The 24,029-nt window shown below is 43.5% G+C and overlaps 1 protein-coding gene across 10 annotated transcripts in view; it reads right to left on the bottom strand.

Moving 5' to 3' along the window:
• Positions 1 to 943: 943 nt before the first annotated feature.
• LOC101474184 (solute carrier family 45 member 3) overlaps positions 944 to 24,029 on the bottom strand; it is a 45,145-nt gene continuing 22,059 nt past the window's right edge. For 8 of the 10 annotated variants that reach the window (XM_004569133.3, XM_076885534.1, XM_004569131.3 and 5 more), the window contains 5 exons: positions 22,415 to 22,777; positions 15,666 to 15,856; positions 14,884 to 15,547; positions 4,105 to 4,370; positions 944 to 4,026 (listed from right to left, as the gene is read on the bottom strand). In XM_004569133.3, coding sequence (XP_004569190.1) covers positions 3,583 to 4,026; positions 4,105 to 4,370; positions 14,884 to 15,547; positions 15,666 to 15,856; positions 22,415 to 22,562 — 1,713 coding nt within the window. In that variant the 5' untranslated portion in view covers positions 22,563 to 22,777 and the 3' untranslated portion in view covers positions 944 to 3,582. The remainder of the gene's footprint in view (positions 4,027 to 4,104; positions 4,371 to 14,883; positions 15,548 to 15,665; positions 15,857 to 22,414; positions 22,778 to 24,029) is intronic. The other 2 variants (XR_001167958.3, XR_001167959.2) reach the window with 2 other exon arrangements.

Genomic DNA, 24,029 nt, shown 5'->3' with positions numbered 1-24,029 from the left:
GTTATTGCAAAGGCAGAAAAAACAGCAGGTCTGTGGAGATGTGAGGGGGATAGCTGCTGTTTCTGCCTAACTGGAAGAGAAGAAAGCTTATTGGCGTTCCGCGGTATGGGACGCGACGGGCACTCGGGCTGCTCCCAAATTGGGTCGGTGGTCATATGTCTACCCGATCGCTTCCTTATTTAGAAGGAAGGTGTAAAAACAGGCCCACTTGTCACCGGAGAGCAATGACAGGGCTCTTGTGCTGGTCGCTCTTCTTTCCTGCCACGTTTAAGACTTTTCCCCAGCAAATCTAGGCTTTTTTAAGCCTAAACTGAAATGTCAGCTGGGCCAGAGAGCCAGCGGGGAGCTCGCACCAATCAACGGCAAAGATCAAGGTTCAAGCCTTCAGTGCAGGCTAGCATCCGCCCCCCTGACCTTGAACAAGACACTGAGCGCCTCTGAACTCAACAGCACGACCGGGTAACGGAGGCCCAACGTGTCATTTTAATCATGTCAGGTTTTTCCACGTATACCCTAAGCCGTGCATTTCTCACGGCGCATTCGTGAGAACTACGAGGAGCACTGGAGAGGCCCGTCACGAAACGGCGCACATTGTCGGCGTGCCATTCCGTGTAACATGAAAGCCTGTCGTCTTTTCCATGTAATGGATAATGCCACCAACAGTATGTCCATGCGTCAGTGAGCCCAACGCAGCTGCGCACCAACAGCTCTCTCGCACACATCAGTTCCCCAAGATTTCCAAAGGATGGCACCATTTCCAAGTTCATTTGTAGCGCTCATGTCTTTAAGCTTCGGCTTTGGCAGAATTGTGGACGCTGTAAACGGCTCATTTAAATAAATGATCCAGAACTTGTTTCAGATTTAATTAAAGAAACGCTTCTGACCTCTGTCATGTAATGTTTGATTTTTAAACACTGTCGCATGAAGGACCAAAGACACCACCTCATTGAAAACGCAGATCTTTTATTTTGTATAAAATCTATTTGGTAACTGCACATTTATACACAGCCTGACAGGTGTACAGTTAAAATGATATAAACTCTGAAATAAGTAGCTGAAGTCATGTGATAAAACAGAAAATCAAAAACAACTTCTGGCCTTAAATCACTAAGTCACTTTGTTTTAATACAAGGAGAACATCTCCACTCATCCAGTTACAGACAACTGCAGTTAACGGAAACTGTTTATTGACCACTGATGAGACGTATGACCCCGACGAATCACTGCTGACAAAGGACACGATTTCTTAAATGAACCATGAAAACAGAAAAAGAAACTCAAACCATGTCACTTGTGTAAAGGGCTTAACAGACCTCAGCAACGAGCTCTGCAGTGTCCCCAAAGCCAACAGAGGGGGTGAAATGGGTAATATTAAAATAAATTACAGCTTTATGAATGCTTCTATAACACATCTATACAAATAATTTATTTTCACAGAAAGAGCCTTCACCCCTGCACCTGTGACAGATGCCGAAAAAAAAAGTCCAATAGTTTTAATACATGCTATATTGTAATAGAAGCATAATAAATAAATACATATGTACAAAACATGTTTGGAAAATGTACAGGCACTTGTAAAACAACCTTTCAGTTAATGCTAGACATGGAGGATAAGTCGATTGCTTGGCAGTAATGTCAACATGACAAATTCTCTGGTCTTCCATGCAGGAAATAGGATCCTTCTGTTGTACCAACCGAACAGTTTGTGTAGGATCAGAAAAGAAGGACTCAACACAAATTCTCAGCAAGAACTGACACAAACATGGATTCTTCATCATTTGGCCAAGATGATGCTCCGTGATGTAAAGCATTATTCAGGCTACTCTTTCCTCTTGCTGTCGGTGCAGCAAGAGAAGAAACAAAAAACTGCATTTGAGTCATACCAACTATTACTCTCACACTTACTCATGACTTCTTGCAATCTGTCCTCCATGTTATGCATACATACAAACACGCACGGCCTCCATCGCCCTTGCTTGCATGATTTTCAGTAACCAAATGTTGACATGCACTGCATAACTTTTTGGGAGATGTTTTCCAGAACGGTTGCTATGACGTGGGCATCCATAAGACATCACTCTGCGTGTTTACCGTTCACGTCTGGGATTATATAACAAGCCCATCTGGATGTCCTAGATTGTCATTTAAAAAAAACAAAAAAAAAAAAAAACTTAAACGGGGCTTAGGCAACGGGGAAAGTGTGTTATTATTACTCGACAGGATAAGCAGTCCACTAGTCTAGATTACCTCTCTTGATTATCTACACAAAGGACATTTGATGCGATATTCCCATTCAGCTGAACAGCCTAATTGCTAAATCATCACAGTCAGAAACTTCACTTCAGCACGTTGCATAACAAATTCCCATAGGGATTATACAGTAAAAATGTATGCAAATATTCGCAGTAAACAGCACTAAAAGATGGCACTAGACGAGGAAGGGAGGGATAAGAGGAGACTCAGAGTATAGCTCACTGACTGCTGAAAGAAAAAAAGGTCTCCTAATAAGGCTTTGGGCCAGAACAGGCCTTGGCATTGCCGCTCCAAATCTTTGGAAATATACAGCAGGAATGAAACACCCTGACGGTGCACGCGATTGCCGTCTACCACTGGTACAAAATTTCCCATAGGTGTTAAATAAGGATGAGATGCTGTGACTGAAGAAAATGAGTCACATTTTCACCTTTCGGTGACTCCCACATGCCATCGTCCTCCTGGACGTGACCAATCCCAGGAGGAGAAATGGATACTGATGGCCCAACAGAACTACCACATCCCCATATGTACCCCACCCACGTATGGAGTTAGTTTACTTATGGTGGAGACTAGACAAGTGTAATGACGAAAGCACATTTGACAGAAAAAAGGTCGATTATAAAGTAGAAAGGTGATGACATTTAGCAGGAAGGGACGGTCTAATAAGAGATCATACAGAGTTGGCAAGACCATCTCTGGAGGCTCTCAAATTAATGAATAAAGTAGCATATTTCTGAAGAAACCAATTTGTCTGTTCTGCCATCTTGCATTAGATTGACGACTCCCCACGCTCACCTAATTTAATTTTAAATGTCATTATGTAAGATGACCATTATGGAAAATGCCTTAGTGACAGTGAAGACGAGTGAGCAAAGACAAAAACCGACTGCACTGTGTAAAACCGTAGCTTAAGATAATTAAAAAATACGATTCAGAAAAGTTAGTTGGTGTATTCGAGGTTGACGGGTTGTACAGTAAATCTGTTTGAAGGTACCTGAGGAAAAAGGTGGACAGAAATTATGCCGTGACAGTTTTAAAGAGACACGTCTGTTGAATTCAATAGGTTTCAGTACACACTGTACCTCATCGGACCTGAGCAGGTGGTGACTCTTCTGGTAGCAGATAATTCCTGCTATAACACGGCAAACGGCTCCTGACTTTATCTTCGGTAAGCCAGTTTCACACGCCACACGCTAACAGATATACCTTAATGCAGAGTGTCGCTGAAAGCAAAAAAATGTTACTAGCAAAAGGCTTTCTGGGAACAGTAGTGCAGCGAGTACCACTCGTGGAACCTGAAGGGTTGATTATTGGCGATCCCATCACTCAGTTTCTGAGGTCCTTTTGGTCAAAGACAATCTGACTGGCCAGGTAGATGGCGACAGCTCCAAAGATGGCAGAGCAAGCGATATAGGCAGTGACGGACTGAGCAAACTGAACAATCATGCCCATGAAGAGGGTGGGGAAAACCTGAGAGAGGAGAAAGGTGCTGTCTAAGATGGCAAAGTCCAAGCCCACACCGCGTTTCTCAAAGCCCGACTCGGCTTCGTCCTGCTCGGGGGCGTTGGCGCTGTGAGACGAACCGTTTTGGCTTTGCGGGCCGGGGTAGTACTCGTAACTGTCCTGGCTGAACAAGGCGTGCCTGTAAGGAGGCCCCGTTTGGTGGTTCAGTCCACCCTCCTCTTCCACAGGAGTCAAATACACAGAGTCCCGCATGGCTGTTACACCGTTTTTATGTCTGCTTTTGGTTATTCTTTTTGGCATGTAGACCTGAAATGAGAAAGGAATCATTGACTGTAATCATCTAAAACATGTCTTTGAATATCCAGTTCTTACTTCTATACTTACCTCTATCTCCTTGTGGTAATGGCAGGTGAGTGTGTAAGGGAGGGTCTGCAGTGTCGCGTATGCATAGCCAGTGAGAGCTGCCATTACAGTGACCAAGACGACGCTTTTGGACAGGCAGATGACCAAAGCGGAGACTGTGAAGCTCACCATGCTGCTCAGGTAAACCCACCGGGATCCCAAATGCCGAACCAAACGACTCATAACCAGAGAGAAAAAGGTTGAGGTAGCACACTGCAGGAACAGGCCCATGCTGCCCATACGGATTCCTGAAAGAAACAACAGCGTCCAGAAAGTATAAGAACGAGCAAAACGAGTGAAGGACGATAAAAGATGGATTTATGTCATCAGCTGCAGTCGAATATTCTGCACTGACTCCTTCTAGAAAGCATTCTAGTGAAAAAAAGTGCCTTGGAGTGACGTTTGCTGAACTCTGCAGCACGGACACCTAGTTTGGTCTGACTAATCGTTACACAGCATCAAGTTTAGAATAATGCTGAAAAGAGACACACACAGGCTGACCCAAGGCATGGGCTGTTTGGAGGGGGTGTCACAGGCTGACCAACAGCAAATCTTACTCACTATTGTCAAAGTTCCTGAATCCTTCCTTAGTTATGCTGCAATAGGTGCAAGCTGCTGGGGGGTTCTGGGTGTTTCTTCTTCACTCACTATGTGTTAATAGTAGTGCTGTCAGTGTTAATCTCGTTAAAATGACGTTAACGCCATAACAATTCAATTTTATTTATACAGCACAAAATCACAACAACAGTCGCCTCAAGGCACTTTATATTGTACAGTAGATCGTACAATAATAGATACAGAGAAAACCCAACAATCATGACCCCGAATGAGCAAGCACTTTGGCGACAGTGGGAAGGAAAAACTCCCTTTTAACAGGAAGAAACCTTCGAAAGAACCAGGCTCGGGGAGGGGCGGGGCCATCTGCTCTGATTGGTTGGGGTGAGAGAAGGAAGACAGGATAAAGACATGCTGTGGAAGAGAGCCAGAGGTTAATAACAGATGTGATTCAATGCAGAGAGGTCTGTTAACACATAGTGAGTGAGGAAGGTGACTGGAAAGGAAAAACTCAATGCATCATGGGAATCCCCCGGCAGCCTACGTCTATTGCAGCATAACTAAGGGAGGATTCAGGCTCACCTGGTCCAGCCCTAACTATATGCTTTAGCAAAAAGGAAAGTTTGAAGCCTAATCTTGAAAGTAGAGATAGTGTCTGTCTCCTGAATCCAAACTGGAAGCTGGTTCCACAGAAGAGGGGCCTGAAAACTGAAGGCTCTGCCTCCCATTCTACTTTTAAATACTCTAGGAACAACAAGTAGGCCTGCAGAGCGAGAGCGAAGTGCTCTAATAGGGTGATATGGTACTACTGGTGTTGGCCAGAGGGGCCGATGGCGCGATATGGCAGCCTCGCTTCTGTCAGTCTGCCCCAGGGCAGCTGTGGCTACAACCGTAGCTGCCTCCACCAGTGTATGAATGTGAGAGTGAATGAATAGTGGTATTGTAAAGCGCTATATAAATCCAATCCATTATTATTATTATTACTACAAGTAGGGCTGGGCCATATCATACCGTTCACGGTAACACCGGTATAATGTTGGGCAACGATAAGAAAATGAAATATTGTGATAAAATATGGGTAAAATGTGCAGTGCCTTTGTTTTCATACGCACATGGCGGTGACGCAGAATGAGAAGCGCGAGAGCGGATCGTTGAATGAAACGATGAACCAGAACTGGTTTGTAAAAATGCTGCAGCTTAACTGGTGTGGAACTGGTTTGGCTTTCGTCCGTCAGATACACAACAAAGCACTATTTTTGGTAGAGCATGCTAGCGGGCCGTCGTTATTACCGTGTTGTTTGGAAAATACGGCGCACTTAAAATCAATCCTTTGATTTTTCTGAAAGTCGACAGAGCTCCTTATAACCCCGTGTGCCTTATGTATGAACTCTGGTCGTGTTTACTGACCTCGAAACGATTTTATGTGCACGGCGCTCGAAAATCTGTCAAATGTTTCAGTGCGACTTTGCTGAGCTACCAAGCCGCACCGCTTGATGCATTGTGGGAGCATTACGGCTATCGTAGGCGGAGCCTCGCGGAGTGATACGTACTGTGCTTCAACATAATATTACCGTACTGTGTGTGTATAACCTCTTTTTAAGTGTTGTGGATATTATACATGGTTATGCTGAGGATATGTCGGCCAGTTTCCACTGGAAACGCCTTTTGGTTAAACTGTCAGCGAGGAATTTGCACTGTTACATTTTTATATAACATTAATGCACATAAAAAACAGCTGCTTGTTTAAGTGAAAATACATTGATGGGGTTTTTTTTGCACTAATAAAGTTGTGGAGTCGTAAAGTATTTTGTCTCGTGTTAATTATATCGTCAGTTATATCGTTATCACAAATTTTCAAATGTATATGGTGATAAATATTTTTGGCCATATCGCCCTGCTCTAACTACAAGGTCATTAAGAGGAGATGGGGCCTGATTATTTAAGACCTTGTATGTGAGGAGCAGGATTTTGAATTCTGGATTTAACAGGAAGCCAAAACAGGAGAAATATGCTCTCTCTTTCTAGTCCCTGTCAGGACTCTTGCTACAGCATTTTGGATTAGCTGAAGGCTTTTCAGGGAATTTTTAGGACATCCTGATAATAATGAATTACAGTCGTCCAGCCTGGAAGTAATAAATGCATGAACTAGTTTTTCAGCGTCACTCTGAGACAGGATATTTCTAACTTTAGAGATGTTGCACAAATGGAAGAAAGCAGTCTTACATATTTGTTTAATATGAGCGTTGAAGGACATGTCCTGGTCAAAAATGACTCCAAGGTTCCTCACAGTGTTACTGGAGGCCAAGGTAATGACATCCAGAGTAAGAACGTGGTTAGAGACCATATTTCTAAGATTTTCAGGGCCGAGTACAATAACCTCAGTTTGATCTGAATGAAGAAGCAGAAAGTTAGCGGCCATCCAGGTCTTTATGTCTTTAAGACATTCCTGCAGTTTAACTCATTGGTGTGTGTTATCTGGCTTCATGGACAGATAGAGCTGGGTGTCATCTGCATAGCAATGTAAATGTATGCTATGTCTTCTAATGATGCTGCCTAAGGGAAGCATGTATAATGTAAACAGAATTGGTCCTAGCACTGAACCCTGTGGAACTCCATAATTAACCTCAGTGTGTGAAGAGGACTCTCCATTTACATGCACAAACTGGAGTCTATTAGATAGATATGATACAAACCACTGCAGTGCAGTACCTGTAATACCTACAGCATGTTCTAATCGCTCTAATAGGATATTATGGTCGACAGTATCGAACGCTGCACTGAGGTCTAGCAGGACAAGCACAGAGATGAGTCCACTGTCAGAGGCCATAAGAAGATCATTTGTAACCTTCACTAAAGCTGTTTCTGTGCTGTGATGAGCTCTGAAACCTGACTGAAACTCTTCAAATAAACCTCTGCAGATGATCTGTTAGCTGTTTGACAACTACTCTTTCAAGGATGTTTGATATACCATACCACCTTTATTTATAAAGCACTTTAACATAAAACCAGAGTTCACAAAGTGCTGTACATGCTAAAAGCATAAGTAAAGAAAATTAAAATGAGATAAGATAAAAGAAATAACTAAAAAACTAAAATAAATTGAAACATGTCAAAACAAATTGAGTCAACCCCTCTAATCAATGCCAAAGGCTTCAGCGAATAAATATGTTTTAAGAAGACTTTTAAATTCAGAGAGAGAAAAGGCCTGCCTAACATGCAAGGGTAGATCATTCCACAACTTTGGAGCAACTACAGCAAAAGCACGATCACCTTTAGATTTATACTTAGTTTTTGGTACCTTAAGGAGCTGCTGATTGGCGGACCTAAGGGAACGGGGAGGTGTATATGGTTGTAGTAGCTCCGAGAGGTAGGGGGGGCCAGGCCATTAAGAGATTTAAAAGCAAATAAGAGAATTTTAAAAACAATCCTAAAATATACAGGTAGCCGTGGAGTGAAATTAAAATTGGGGTAATGTGCTCAAACTTTTTTGTTCCAGTTAAAAGACGTGCTGCAGCATTTTGCACAACCTGCAGGCGCCTAATGGACGCATCACTAACCCCAAAATAAAGTGCGTTACAATAATCCAGCCTAGAAGTAACAAAGGCATGGATTACTGTCTCAAAATGCTGTTTCGATAAGATAGGCGTTTTATTTTGGCTAATTCCCTCAAATGAAAAAAGCTAGATCTTACAACAGCTCTGACCTGGCTTTCAAGTTTAAGATTTGCCTCTATTTTAACTCCCAGATTAGTGATGACTGGTTTAACATACTGTGCCAGTGAACCAAGATCTATAATAGTGGCCTCAGAAGCACCACCAAAAACCATCACTTCTGTTTTCTGTTCATTAAAATGTAAAAAGTTCAAAGCCATCCAGGCCCTTATATCATCAAGGCATCTGAGCAGCGGGTCTACTGAGAAGCCATTTATCTTTTTAAGTGGGAAATAAATCTGGGAGTCATCGGCGTATGAAAGGAAGGCAAATCTCTGTTAGCAAGTTAGCGCGGATTGCCCCGTGCATGGGGCTGCATGGCACTAATGCATTAACGACCTAACCGCGCTAACGCATCAACGCCGTGCAGCCACACGGCGGGGACAATTCGTGCTAACTCGCTAACGGAGATTTGCCGCATTAAGATCCAGTCATCCACCCATTCACACACACATTCACACACTGGTGATGGCAGCTACATTGTAGCCACAGCCACCCTGGGGCGCACTGATAGAGGCGAGGCTGCCGGACACTGGCGCCACCGGGCCCTCTGACCACCACCAGTAGGCAACGGGTGAAGTGTCTTGCCCAAGGACACAACGACCGAGACTGTCCAAGCCGGGGCTCGAACCGGCAACCTTCCGATTACCTTACCTTCCGATGAGGCGACTGTTGTTGTGATTTGGCGCGGTATAAATAAAACTGAATTGAATTTAAATAATGTTAACAATAAGTGGAAATTTTTAACAATGTGATGCATCTAAAACCAGAGAGACAAGTCTTGATATTACAGGTCACAGTAGACAGTTTTTCAAAAGCAGTATATAATGATTAGAAACACTGTAAATATAATTTTCTAATAATAGCATTGCCCATTTAATTTCATCCTCTCGCTTTCAAAATATTAAAATGAAAACATTTCCATCTTTATAAAGATTCTCAGAATTGTTTAGTAATGAGATTTGCTGCCCAGAAAAAGGAAAGAAGGGCAAAAACAGTCAGTGGTAAGACTTTATTTTAAAAAGGACTTGCTTTTTATGTTCCCAGTTTGTCCTTCCAAGTTTCTCATGCTTAACCCTTTAAGACCTACCATAGAACCAAGTCCGCCAGAGCTTATATTATATTTTTACATGCTGTGGAGCCATTTTTGGGAGCATTTCAAGTTGATGTACATCAATACAACCATTATAGCCCAGATTTTAATACCGTAATATGTCTGCATTAAGTGCATAGTAATTACATAAATTGCGAAAAAAGTGCAATAAACTGCAAAAAAATTTAAAAATCGTTTTTGTTTTTTTAACATATATTTCTAGTTAGAGAAATTTAAGAGGCTTATCCCTCAAAACTGTAAATACAAAAAAGTTGCACAAAATAGTTTCCCACCACAAGAAATTTTGAGTGTCTTCATAGTTTTATTTTTGAAATACACCAATTTCTATATACTGCAGGAAAAACGAAAATAAATATTATAGTGCAAATTTGCAAAAAAACAGCATGTGCATCAAAATAAACTATTTCCAGCAGTGCAATATGAGTCCTCAGCATCCCAGAAACGACACAGAAAGTCATAAAGTCAAAGATAACTTTTAAAAACACCAGTATAGGCTCATGAGGCCCTGATGGTAAAAAACTACATTTCCGCAAAATGACGTCACTTCCGGTTTTGGCCAGGACATGGCGGACATGCGATGGTTCGCCATGTCCTGGCGGAAGTGTAGGAAGTGTTACAAACAGCTGATCGGATCGGCAAAGCGTGTTTCTGGAATATTATGTTTTTGTTGCTGCAAGTGCTTTTTATGCAGTTTTTGCAAAGCTATATGTGGAAGGAAACTGTGACTTAGGACAAGCTAATGGCATAAGATGCAAGTACAACTCCTCCGGTTTCATATGCAAACAATTTTATTGCGCTAGCTCACATGGTTGCAGTGCTACCGGGATTTAAAAATAGTTACGCAAAACGGAGCGTGCAGAACACCGGCTCCAACCGGCTTTAAAGGGTTAAATGTCTTTATTTATTTATTTCTTCCAGCTGTGGTTCTGACCTCCAGGTGCTCTTGGTAAACAGTCAGGGTCAAGTTCAGTAGCATAGCAAGCAGCAGCTAACTTAACATGGAAGAGTATGTTTATGATATTACTCCTGGAAAGCAAAGTTAATGAGCTCCATTTTCAAACACTACCACATGTAATGAGCACTAAACTGTAGCCCTGACAGATAAGGGAGGGAGCCAGAATGCTACTGAATCAGCTGCAGAGGTGGGTAGTAACGAGTTACATTTACTCCGTTACATTTACTTGAGTAAGTTTTTGAAAAAAATGTACTTTTAAAGTACCTTTTTTGCACAATACTTTTTACTTTTACTTAAATACATTTGTGAAGAAGAAACGGTACTTTTACTCCGCTACATTTGCAAAATTCGACTCGTTACTTTTTGAAAAAGTAATTCGTTTAACACATTAGATAACATGCTGCCAGTGGAGTTTCCGGTAACTTTTTTACCAATCAGATGTGGCCATGCAGTCACATGACCAGTTTGAAACTGTGGCGGGCAGAGCGGCCCAAGCGTTTCAAAGTAGCGACACACGGAAAGAAGAAACATGAAAACATGGCAGAGCCAGTCGTCTACGCTAGAGCTGAAGAGGATGAACAGCCTTGGCCTCACATACAAAGGATGTTTCTCTTAAAAGCAGCACAAAAGAACAGCTCTGTCTTCAGTGCCGGTGTCTTCAGTGAGAACAAAACAACAACTTTTCAGCGTGAAACAACTCAGCTCGTGTAACCTGAGTAAGTTTTCTCTAAATATCTTTTAGCTGTGGTTAGCTGGATGTCAGTCTTATGTTACAGTAGCTGTGTCGAGCTGCGAGTCATGTTTTCGGCGCTACGTTGTAGTGAGATAAGTTTGTGAGTGTTTTGTGCAGCTTCGGCTGTCTTTTTAACTGCTCGCTGGTTAGCTAGTGTGAGCTGTAAGCTAACAGCTAACCTGGTTAATGACGCTAGAGTTCCACGCACATGCAAACAGCTCGTCTCTACTGCTTTAACTGTTAAAACAGAAGGCAATACTGCGGCTGACAGGGTTTATTATGTGAAACAGCAGCTTGTTTAGTTTAAACAGTCTGCATTAAGCTGGGCAAACACTGCGATTTTTTTCAGTCACGTTATTCAGCTCCTGCTCAAACTGTACAATTAAATCGCAGGGGTTAGAAGTTCATAGGTCACGATGCAGGTCTCACACTATACGGCCTGATGCTCTGATGCGACCTGTGCAAAGTTGTCTTTGCACAGTACAGCTGATTCAGCTGTACTGTGCAAAGACAACTTTCTGTGGTACAGATGTTACAGATAATGCACAGTGGTTACTCTTAAGAAAAAAAGGGGGCCATGCAACTGTAATCAACACAGATCACCGTCATCCGGAGGAACATCTGCAGACAGAAGGATGTGGCGTAATAACAGTCGCTGCATTTCGGATTAAACAAATGAAACTCAGACCTCAGATATGTGTGCTTTGGCCGTCTAGTTGACTTGAATGAACACGCTCTTTGTGTGCCGATTCCTTGACATTAATGCTTTTTGAGTGTGACATTCCTCATGGTCCAGCAAGCACCGGGACTAGGAACAGAAGAAAATTAGAAAGTAAACAAAGTAAAGAATGAAAGAGGCGGACAAAGAGGAGTATGAAAAGAATGTGGATGGATGGATAAAAATGTCAAATGAGAGAGAGCAAAAGGTAAAGGGGGGGGGAGATCCCCAGATTTAAGGATACATTTATAGTATATATGGTAGCGGTGTCGGAAGGACAGCTAGACAGGTTTAGCTACCTGTAGTGAACAGGTGATTTCTTACTGGTTTAGAGTAAATTATATTTTCTTTAAGGTCATAATGGTCATTTTTCTGAGCATATTTGTGCTTCAGATAAAATGTTGTACTTTAAGAAAACACATATTTAGAAGCAAAAACTTGTGCGAGAACTCTTAAATATTTGATATTTATTGGGAATCTGCCAAAAAGTATGGGAACATGTACTTTCAAGTTATTTTAAATAGATAATGGCCGCTTTGACCTACTTTACTCAACCAAGTAGGTAAACAGGGGGGGCGGGGTGGAGGTCAAACGCAGGGTATACATTTTTCTGGCTGGATGAATCCACCAAATTACATTCCAGGACTGTCAGAAGTCTGTACACCGTCAGTTGTTGGTTTGTGAAGTAAATGACGAGGAGGTAACTAAGAAATCTCCCCATGGAGCCAAGAAGAGGCAGTTTCAGTTGACCCATCTCATTTGTCCCGTCCCCAGCAGCAAACCATTCTTACACCCAGATTTCTTTGGTGGGACCCCAGCGTTTACAGCTCTTGTCCAGATATAAATACAAGTCAGCTGGAAGACGCTCCGTTCAGGAGAGAAGCTACAGGATTCCAGAGTGATTGGTACCAGTGCTGCAGAAAGTTGACGTTTCCAGTAGTGAGTGGTGCAGCTCTATTGATCTGGTGCCAAAGAAAGATGCAGAGATTTTGTATTGAATTCAGATATTTAAATTCCATGTCTGACTTTGAGCCATGCTTCACGCCTGGAATCGATGATCTGTTAGGAAAAACATCCTGGACCTAAACACATCAGCACTCTGAACTAAAGGATATCGGCAGCTGGCCTCAGCACCAGAGGTAAGAGAACTCACAGCCTTCGAGGGTATGTACCCGTTTAGTTATATCATTGGCCTCCAGGGGGCGCCAGCCACATTTCAGTGACTGAATTGCTGAGCGATATGTCCGAATTTTCAGTAGAATATCTGGATGATGTGGTGGTGTACAGTTGGGACTGGGAAGAGTAAATAAATCCTACAACATAAAGCCTCTTGGGTTGGGCATCAGCCCTCGCCGCTGCACAGGTACCCATAGAGTACCTGAGCTTTGTTGTTAGTTAGGCAGGGTCAAGCTACAAGCTGGGAAGTCCTTTCCTGTTCCACTGAGAGGAAGAGTGAGCTGAAAGGCTTCATATGCCTGGTTGGGTGGTACAGAAAATGTACCCCCCATTTGCAGAGAGTTGAGTGACTTCACCAAGAATTTAGCCCCTAACAAGGTACTAAGGTAATGGAGAAATGCACAAGAGCATTCAGAGATCCAGGCTGTTCTCCACAGCATTCATCGAGCCATTCATCCTGCAGAGATGCGGTCCTCCTACAAAGAGGGAGGCCAGTGTTATTCCTCTGTTGAAAGATGTTGGGCAGAGAGGTGAGGTACTTGATGGTAGAAATGAGTGTTTGGCAATGAAGTGGCATTTGAATCCTTCAGATATCATCTCTGCTTTGATGCCACTTCCTCATGGAGACTGATCATCACGCCCCCCAGTGGCTGTCTCATGTGGTGGCTGACTGACTGACTAGAAAAACTGAGTAGTGAAATCTTTATCCCTGCTGTAGTGAGAGGAGGTAATGAAAATGTATTCCATTACTGCTTTGCTGCATTTTGTTTTAGGTAATAACATTTTCTGGGCACAGCTGCACTTTAGGAAAACGTTTGCACATTAAAAAGCACAAACCCAGACGTCAGAACACGCGTGGGCTTGTATGGTTATATGATCTTAAAGTAAATAATATATTTGTGGGTGATGATGGTGACAGTTTTAATAGCAGGCTATAACAGAAAAAATGTTACATGGCTTAACTGTCAAATTAAGTAAACTAAAATTAATTCAAATTTCATTTGTAAATTAAATGTTTGATAAATAAAAATAACTAAAGTTGGTTGGCACCAAGTCCTGCCTCTGCCTGGCATGATTGGTCACTCGGGTCCAATCAAACAGCTCAGCAGCTTTCTGTGGTGGGGACCCTTTTGCTGCGTAATTTGCAGTTTTCTGCACAGCGCAGCCCCTCGTTTAGAAACGAGCTTGTCGATGTGTTTGGCTGGTCTTTCTGTGGTGCCGCAGTGACTGTTGCTAACAGTCATCTAAAACAATGAAGAAATATTGCAGTAAATGGCGTTTTACGACAGCAAGAAATAAAAGCGAGACTGTATTATGAAACAATACATTTTTTTATATTGTCATCCGATATATTTCGGCATATCGCACAGCCCTAAGCAGGAGTGGAGCACAATACCTGAAATTTTGGAGTGGATTTACTTGACATGCTTTAAAAAAAAAAAAAAAGAAAAAAAAAAAAGGTAAAACTTCACAAAACGCTCACAATCCTATCTGCAGTGTTGTATCGGTGTGTTAGTCTCAGCCATCGTTTCTGTCTATATCAGATACCCTGAGACAGACCAGAAACGGATGCATGATAACAGATACACGGGATTCCAGGTCAGCTGTGTGCCACGATGACAAAAAGAGGAGGACACGTCCTGCATCCGATTAGCACAACGAGCACCGGTAATCAGCTATTTGTGCATTTAGGACTTTTTTTTGGCAATGCCATACTGTCTAGAGCTACAAACACATTTATAAAGATGCAAGACATAAATCTTACATCATATGCACGTAATGTAAAAAGAGGAATCTGACCTTCATCATATCTTTGTTTGGACACACTCCCTGGTAATGCACTGGGCACGCCCTCATAAAGGCCTTCACCCACAAAGTCTGTGTAGAAAAGCATAAAAGACATGACAGCCATCCAGCTGCAGAGCTGAGCCACGCACAGCTGCCTCATCACCCGTGGAACGTGGCAGTAGCTCCTGTAAATGGCCGGCGTCATGGACCAGCATGTCCTCAGTAAGCACATCAGGGGTCCAGACTTGAGGAGCCTCAGCTTGCACTTCAGCAGGTAGCAGCACGAGCGTGGCACGCCACACCGGCCGGCCTCCATCACACCGGTCCCCGGCTCCAGTAGAGATCCCGACTCTCCCGCGCCGCTGTTGGCACAAGAGGGTTCCTCGGACACCTTCATGGTGATTAGCACACTGGAGATGAAGATGAGGATGAGGAGGGAAAAGAGGCACTCTGCTTGGCCTCCCAAGTAAACAGAGAGGAGGCCGTGACTCCAGTCCAGCGCAGGTAGCAAATAACCCACACAGCCTCCCAAGCTCACCATGAAGGAGAACATGGCAAAGGCTTGGCTGCAGTCCTCCTCATCCCGATACAAATCTGACAGAAGAGCCTCCAGCGGTGTGAAGCAAACTTGTCCACAGAAGTCAAGGAGCCCAACACCAAGGATCAGGAAGCCCACCTGGAACACGGAGGAAACGCAAGGTTATATGGAGGACACAGTCTTCAAACGAATAAACTCTCGGGAAGAATTTACCCTTTGTCTGAAAAACTCAAATTCAAACAAACATTTCACACACCTGGAGCGTGCGGCCACCCCATGCAACGCGGGCTGCCAGGACGTCAGCGTGGGGAATAATGAAAAGCGCCAGAAGGACTCCCATCGACAACAGCCAGATGAAAGGCCGCCTCCTGCCGTAACTGCTGTTGCACTGGTCACTGGCTGAGCCGATCAGGGGGATGAACAACAGGCCAAGCACTGGCCCGATGCCTGCAGGTACAACCAGGCAAACACAGAAGTCAGAGATCATACTAACAAACCATAAGATGCAAAGACAAAGCATAAAGAAACACAGACAATGTTGGGGAAAACATGTATTCACAGATGTCGATGTGGCGGAAAAATCAAAACCAATCCCTATCAACTCAAACATGTCTTTGCCACAAACACCAGTATGGTTAAAAGATACTAGAACTGGTCGAATGGAGCCAGATTTTTACTGGTTGCCTTAGATTCTTTGTTATCGACCTCAGGGGTGAACTGCATGCGTCTCTGCCATCATTAATGACTGCTGAGGTGACGGTTCCTACAGATGGCTCGCTGCCTGAAGGTAGCAGTCATCCTTCACACGTGGCTGGGTCTGGCTAATTAGAACACACCATGAGACGCTGGTCCACACAAGATCTAATGTGATGAGATCTCAGGGCTAGATTTTGACATTTAAGAAGGTGCCCCGTGAAGTACTCTTACATCATTTCTCATCAAAAGGAATTCGTGCGTGCCCAGTGGCCACGCTGTCCTTCATTTAAGTGTTTACAGAACGCACGAAAAATAAAAATACACAGAAGCCTGTTAATCATGAACGCTGTTCTGCAGCACCTCTAACGTGACACGTGTGTGTGTTAGAGTCCGGCGTAAAAGTAAAGCAGCAAATATGGGGAAGAAACTTAAGGTCAGAAAGACCCGAAAAGATCAATTCTACCACCAAAGAAACAGGTCATCGCTCTCGTTCCTCCAAACTGATCCAGCTTAACCGCAAGTTCCAGTTTCTGCAGAAAGTCTGAGCTCTGGTGGATCTGTGCCCTGCACCTGGAGGGTGGTTGCAAATAGCGTCTAAGTTTACGCTCGTTTCAAGTCTGATTATCGGTGTTGACTTGGTCCCCATTAAGCCCATCCCCAACGTAAAGGCCATCGCCCACTGAGAAATGCAGACAGGCTCTCAGAAAGGAGCCTCAGACTTGGAAAGTGGATGTTAAACGACAGAGCCCCAAACGTGGGAACACTTTTCCCAAGTTCGCCTGACTCTAATGGCTCTGAAGTCGCCCTGTGAGTTTCTTACCAACGGTGGCACCTTTGTCTCCAAAGAGACTAACGTTCAAAAAGTAGTAAATGGCCTGCATTTGTATAGCGCTTTTCTAGTCCATAGGACCCCAAAGCGCTTTACACTACATTCACCCATTCACACACACTGGTGATAGCAAGCTACATTGTAGCCACAGCTGCCCTGGGGCGCACTGACAGAGGCGAGGCTGCCGGACACTGGCGCCACCGGGCCCTCTGACCACCACCAGTAGACAAACACGGGGTTAGTATCTTGCCCAAGGATATTTGGCATGCAGCCAGGATGCAGCCTGGGATCGAACCACCGACCTTCTGATTAGTGGCTGACCTGCTCTGCCACCTGAGCTACAGCCACCCAACATGGACACACAAGCAAGATCAATTTGCACTCTTTCTGCAGTTTGACAAGAAAGTGAAACATGAAGAGAATTCTTAAAAGCATGAACTGAAAGGAGCCACTTAAACTGGGAAATGGAGACAGGTAGAACAAATACGCTGCTGCCAGCGAGTCTACCCTCGATCACATTTCTCCCTCTGCAGCTGTGGAGGCCCCTCAAAACAATCCTTATCATCTACAGCTGGAAGTGTCACTGCATCACACATTCCCCACTCACTCTTACCTCTCCTAAACACAATGCAAACTCCAGTTTAGAAACACGCATGTGTGCTATGAAAAATAGCCAATACAATGAATAAAAAAGCGTCACATGTGCTCAACTAAACGTACTTACGATTAAATGCTAAAAAGCAGAACGCTCTCTGCCCCAGTAAGAGAAACTAGAGAAAGAAAGTAATTACTGTTGGATGAAGCAACCACAAATGGCTATTAGATACAGCAGACAGCAGCCATCGGAGAACTTGACACTGCTGCTTGGGGAAATTAGCTATAAGCCTCCCAAGACACGATATCCATCTTCATTCAAATAACATCCCAGCACTCCATTATAATACAAGCATATAGGAATTAGGTTGAAAGCCATTTCCAGATTGGCTTACAGTGCAGCGTGTTTGAGAGCAACGCTACAGTGAAATCATTTTTCTTCATATCACAAGCAGCTGTTAGAGAAGTGCAAGAGTAGGAGGGGATATTGTTTTATACAGCTGAATGGCCATTTCTGTTGTGCACTCTGAGCCTTTTGTTACGGTGGAATTATATCTATCATCAGTACAGTCACAAGGCAACGTCTCAAACAGACGCCTGCAGTGAGGACCACGGGAATGCCATTTGCACTTACAGGATAAAGCAACTATTCATATTAGCACACAGTACAAATGCTAACAGTCCAATCAGACAGGTAAAGTGAATAACAGTGATCGTCTCTTTTTCCTCAGTGGGGATGTTACTTTGTCATGTACGACCCACCGAAACGCTGTTGCAGACTAAAGGTCATGAACTCATTTTTAGTTCGTAGTCCACATGTCGAACAATTTCAACTAAAGTGGGCCTTCCCTGTAAGCGCAGTCACCGAACCGGCTCATTAATGCAAATATCCAAATAGCCAATGCCATGGCAGCAACTCATAGTATTTAGGCATATACAGATGGTCAACATGGCATGCAGGCAACCCGCTGAAGTTCAAATCACCAAAACTGGACAACAGAAGATTGGGAAAATGTTGTATTGACTTCTGCCTGAATTTGGCGTCAACAACATTAAAGCACAGATACATGGAGCCTTGTATCAACAGTGCCGTTGGTGTAATGGTCTGAGTATTGCTGGTGACCCTGTCTACACCGACTACATCCTCTGATGGCTTCCAGCAGGATGAAGCAGCATCCCGCAAAGCTCAGACATCTCAAACTGGTTTCTTAAACACGACAACGAGTTCACTGCACTCCAATGGCCTCCACAGCCATCAGATGCCAATCCAATAGAGTATCCTTTGGGATGTAGTAACGCAGGGGATTTGGTCCATTTCAGCTTCACCACCTTTGGCTGAAGCTTCCAACGATTCAGGCTACGTCCACACTAATGCGTTTGCATTTGAAAACACATCGTTTTCTCTCCGTTTTGGCCTCCCGTCCACGCTGAGACGGCATTTTCGCTCAAGGAAAACGCAGCATTTTGAAAACGTATACATTTGAAAACGGTTGCAGTGTGGACAGCGAAAACAGAGACTATCGAAAACGATGACGCATGTTAGTCATGTGATGCAGTCATGTGACTAATTAAACAAAGATAGCGGAGGGCATTATACAGCAGTTGTTTTGTTTGAGTTTAATATCAGTCTGCACGTGCTCCAGAGAGCTTTTCTTCAAATTCTTTAATTCTCACTCGCTTTTGCAACTTTGTACTTTTGTGTTACTCGCAGCAACAACTCCACCTCATTGTGAGTCCATTTAACAAACTCGGTGCTTTTCCTCGACATTCTGCCGCGACGTTTCAAAGAGCCGGAAAGTAAATAAGCAGCAGACAGAAATGAGGCAGGTCGAATCTTCTTGTGTTTCACGCATGCGCAGGACTGGAACGTCAGCGTTTTCGGCCTTTTCAATGTGGACGCACAACTCTGAAAACGACTGAAAATGCTAGTGTGGAGCGTTTTCAGACATAAACACAGTTGTCAAATCTATCCGTGCTGGTGTGGACGCAGCCTCAGACCTGTGAATAAATGTATTCATTTGAAGAACTCCTCAAAGGGTAGTGCTAACGATCTCAGGGACTGATTACCATCCGGCTGCCAATCAAGGTGAACTTTTAGCTCGTGTTCCAAGAATAAGAGAATGCTTCAAATCAAATTATCGTTAATAATAGATCCACATTAAATGTAATTTGCCTCATTATAATTTAATAATAGCATCTTGACATTCACCCAACACAGCTGAAACACCTCTGCACCCTTTTGGAAAGAACGCGTTTGTGTGAAGAGCGGTTACATCCATTACCGTCATCATCATCAAAGGGGAAACACAAGCATGTCATCACTGTTTATTAGTTTGATTTCGAAATGAGTGTGAGCTGAAGAAACTGCGGGTTTGGAGAAATGGCCTTTTGTCTACCACTCTGCACTACTGAGCCGTCGCCATCACGCCTCACACCAGAAACGGTATCGGTTATAGGCAATAAGATCATCGAACCCTACACTCGTGACACAACCTATTAATTACTTTCAATGAAATCAGTCCCGGTGGGGAAATTCCTGCTCTCCATTTATACATTTTGCAGGTCCAGTGGGCATTTTGGAAACCTGTGGTGGGAAGGTCCTTACACACCGGCGTGAGCAAATAAGCCTCAAATACATACAGCACCAGAGGCAAAGCCAATTATGCTTTAGTGAATTGCAGTGTTCGTCAAGTTACTTGAAAAAAGTAATCAGTAACTAATTACTGATTACTTTTGAAAATAAGTAATCCCATTCCTTTACTGATTACTTATTTTCAAAAGTAAGTTAATTAGTTACTTTAAAAAAAAAAAAAAAAAAAAAAAACCCCACGATTTACAACCTGAATAGGTGATAAAGCGATAGATCTTTAAACCCAATTCTATTTTCTGCATAATCCATCATACAAAATGTAATCAAATGGAAAAAGCCTTTTTTTAAAACTTGATTTATTAGTTGTATCTTTTAACTTTATGCATCAAGCAAAGATTTAATTATCTGCAACATTCTCTGACTGGAAGAAATTAGTTTAACATTTAAACCTATTTTCTGCACATTCCAGCACATAAAATAAAATATTTTTGTGTTTACACTCAGTCTTTCAAATAGATGCAAGTAAAACACAGCAGAAAATAAATAAAGTCAGCAGCCCTGTTGTTCTATTTTCACCTGTTTAGCAGGAGTGGGGCAGGCGGATGTTTGCCGTGGTGCAGGTGTGCCGCGGTCAGTGGAAGAATCTGGGAGTTTCTCATTCCCCTGGTAGCGCACTCGGTGCTTGTTTTCTTCCCGCGCACAGCGGGCACTAATGTTTTTGTCACTTTTTACAGAATCAAACTCAAAGTAAGGTCAGTACTTCCACGCTTTAAACGCTGCACGCTCATACTCTCTCCTGCACTCCATATATGATCCATTGTTGATCTGCACACAGCTGTTGTCACGAACGTCGCACTCGCTTACGTCACTGTCGTGAGACATTCTCGCAAAAAAAATAAATAAATAAAAATCACGGTTTTAGTAACGCAGTGTGCTTACGGGAAAGTAACAGTAATCTAATTACCTTTTTTGCAATAGTAATCCCTTACTTTACTCGTTACTTGAAAAAAGTAATTGGATTACAGTAACGCATTACTTGTAACTCGTTACTGTATTTTCATGTAAGCAACAAAGTTGGGTTAATATGTTCACATTACAGTGGCTCCAAACACTGAATGAAGCAGCTCTGTGTGTCTGACGGTCTGGAGGACGTGGCTCTTCCTCCCACAGTTCTCCTCCCTGCTGCCTGATTGCCACACTGACAAAACAGGTGAGTTGACCACTTACCTCCATAAAGACCTCAATTATGTTTTTATGACCTAAATGGAAGATGGCTGCCCCGACGCGTACTCGCACTCCCATGCTACACCCCCCACTGTGACACACAAATTTAGCTGCCACTGGATCTTATATACAGTGCTTCTGCAAAAATTAATGCCGATAGCTTTACACTACAGCAAAACCTACGAAATTCACAGAAACCCTGCTTTTTGTCCTTTTGATCTTCCTGCAGATGCACAAAAATTATGTTTATTAGTTTGCAACGTATAAAGTGTCACAGAATCGCTGATCAGTGTTTCCTTACAGTATATCTGGGCCGAAACACCCAGGTACTATTATATAAATTATATACTATATATCATATTATTATTGGAGATAATGTGTCATTCAGAGTTAGTGGACTAGACCAGCGGTCCCCAACCCCCGGGCCACGGACCGGTACAGGTTCGTGAGTCGTTTGGTACCGGGCTGTGAAAGTTATGGTTTTCACGGTTTTTATCGCCGCTAATAAAGTTACACAATTACACAGTGAATTCGCCTTTATTATTATATTTACAAAATACCACAGTTTTTGTTTTGGTCGTATAATTTTATTTTTTATTATTTTTCCGCTGCACCTTAAAGGCCGGTCCATGGCGCTAAAACGGTTGGACCGCTGGACTCGAGCACAGTCTCCTATTCGGTCCTTGCCAACCAGCCAGGCCTAGCTCAAGGCAAAAACCAATGTTTTATACTGGTCTGGTCTTTGTGTTTGTTTGGGTTTTTTTGTCAAAGACACTCGGAAACAGGAAATGCTCATTATTAGTCACTCTGGTTCCCAGCTCTCGTGTCTAACGTATCAATTATACCATGAAACTATTATTTAAAATACATATCGTCATTGAACCAGCCATCGAGGAGATAGACAGGACACGCAGCTGAAACCTGCAGGGTGGGCGGTCCCACCTTTGCCTTTCATGTTTAACAGAAAGAGATGAAACGACGAGAGAGCATGAATACGTGTACGAGAGTGAGGCTTAAGTGCATGCAAACACCCACACCGCGAGGTGCCGAAAAGGCCTAGTAATTAGCTTACCTAGCACCATGGTCATGTACCGCTCTTCTACTCCAGCCTCCAGCAGCAGTGGAGGAACGTATGTGATCCCAGCTGCCACACAGATCTCCAGGCCACAGGTCAGGGAGTTCAGGAGAACAAGACGCCAATGAGACCTCCATCCAGGCATATTTACAGAGGCTGGGTCGCCTTTCCTTCCCTCTGGGATGGTCACTACTGGGGGCAGGGAAGGGGGGAAAGATCTGGATAGGGACAAAGGGGGGGATGAGGGGAAGCAGATGGTGCCCCGGTCGGACCTGAGGACTGTCGCAAAGGGACAGCAGCAAAGACACTTTGATGTCTCAGATGACCTGGAGGATTCATCCTCTTCTCAGCATTCTGGATCTGAAGAGCAAAAGAAAAGCTTTCAGTGCACAGTCACATCATGACCATCGTGCAGAAATTACCAGTTTGAAAGCTGAAATAAAACCTGAGCAAAACCGATTATTCACAGGATGACACCTGTAAAGCCACAGATGTCAGTGGCTTCAGGTTACACAGGGGATTATCAGCATCCTTGTAACAGAACACAACCTCAAACAGGTTGCATTATATGTTCCAAAGACACGGAAATGGCAGCAAAAGTCAAAAAGCAATGATGGATTCTCTGAGCTCTCCACCAACAGCTTCAGGGCAGCACGAACAACAACAGGGAAAGCAGATGAGTCAGCTGGAGCAACGTGGCAAACCATTTGCTATGCAAATTACTCTCTGCTGTTTTCCTTGCTCGCTTTTTTCCGCCTCGTTTTAAAATATGCCAGAGATGTAGAAAAAAATTAACCATTAGCTTTCGGAAAAGTTGAATTTCTCTTTTCTTACTATCCCTCACCACGACACTTGACAGGAGCACCAGTATTAGCACCCACACCTCCCGGAGCCTACACTGTCATTATTGCATTATTGAGCTCTGATTGGAGCTTTAGTCACATATTCTGCAGATTATTGTTGAACTCAATGAGCAATAAAAGATCTTTGCTGGGCAGAAAGGATCAGGCAAGATGATCAGTCGAGTCACCTGTAACGTATACAACACGTCATCCCATCACCTAACATAACGACGACTGAGACAAATTGTCGGCACGTTACGCGTTCTGAGGCGTGAGACGGGTCAGAATGAACCTATACATGTGTTTTACATGTGACATGAAAATCAACCTAACAAATCGTCATGTATGTTAAATCTGTTCACGTCCTGATCCTGAATCACTTTGGAAAACACGATGTAGTAGCGTTAAGCTTACGCGAATGGACAGCTGGAGTCTCTGCTTGAGCGTGCCTTAGCGCCACGAGCGGCTTTCTGTTGGATTCAACTGACAACCCAGAGCGTTTCATAAGGACTTGGAATAGCACCTTTCGCATTAGCATGTGACGCCCAGGGGCGGGGCAAATCATCAGTATGTTACGCGTTGGGAATGATAATGCTCTGACTGTATATGGCAGGGGTGTCCAACTCCAGGCCTCGAGGGCCGGTGTCCTGCAGGTTTTAGATCTCACTCTGGGTCAACACACCTGAATCAGATGTTTAGTTCATTACCAGGCCTCTGGAGAACTTGAAGACATGTCAAGGAGCTAATTTACCCATTTGAATCAGCTGTGT

The sequence above is a fragment of the Maylandia zebra genome, linkage group LG7, assembly GCF_041146795.1.
Source record: "Maylandia zebra isolate NMK-2024a linkage group LG7, Mzebra_GT3a, whole genome shotgun sequence".
Taxonomy (NCBI): domain Eukaryota; kingdom Metazoa; phylum Chordata; class Actinopteri; order Cichliformes; family Cichlidae; genus Maylandia; species Maylandia zebra.
The sequence above is the reverse complement of the archived record's forward strand: the minus strand, read 5'-3'. Positions and strand labels throughout refer to the sequence as shown.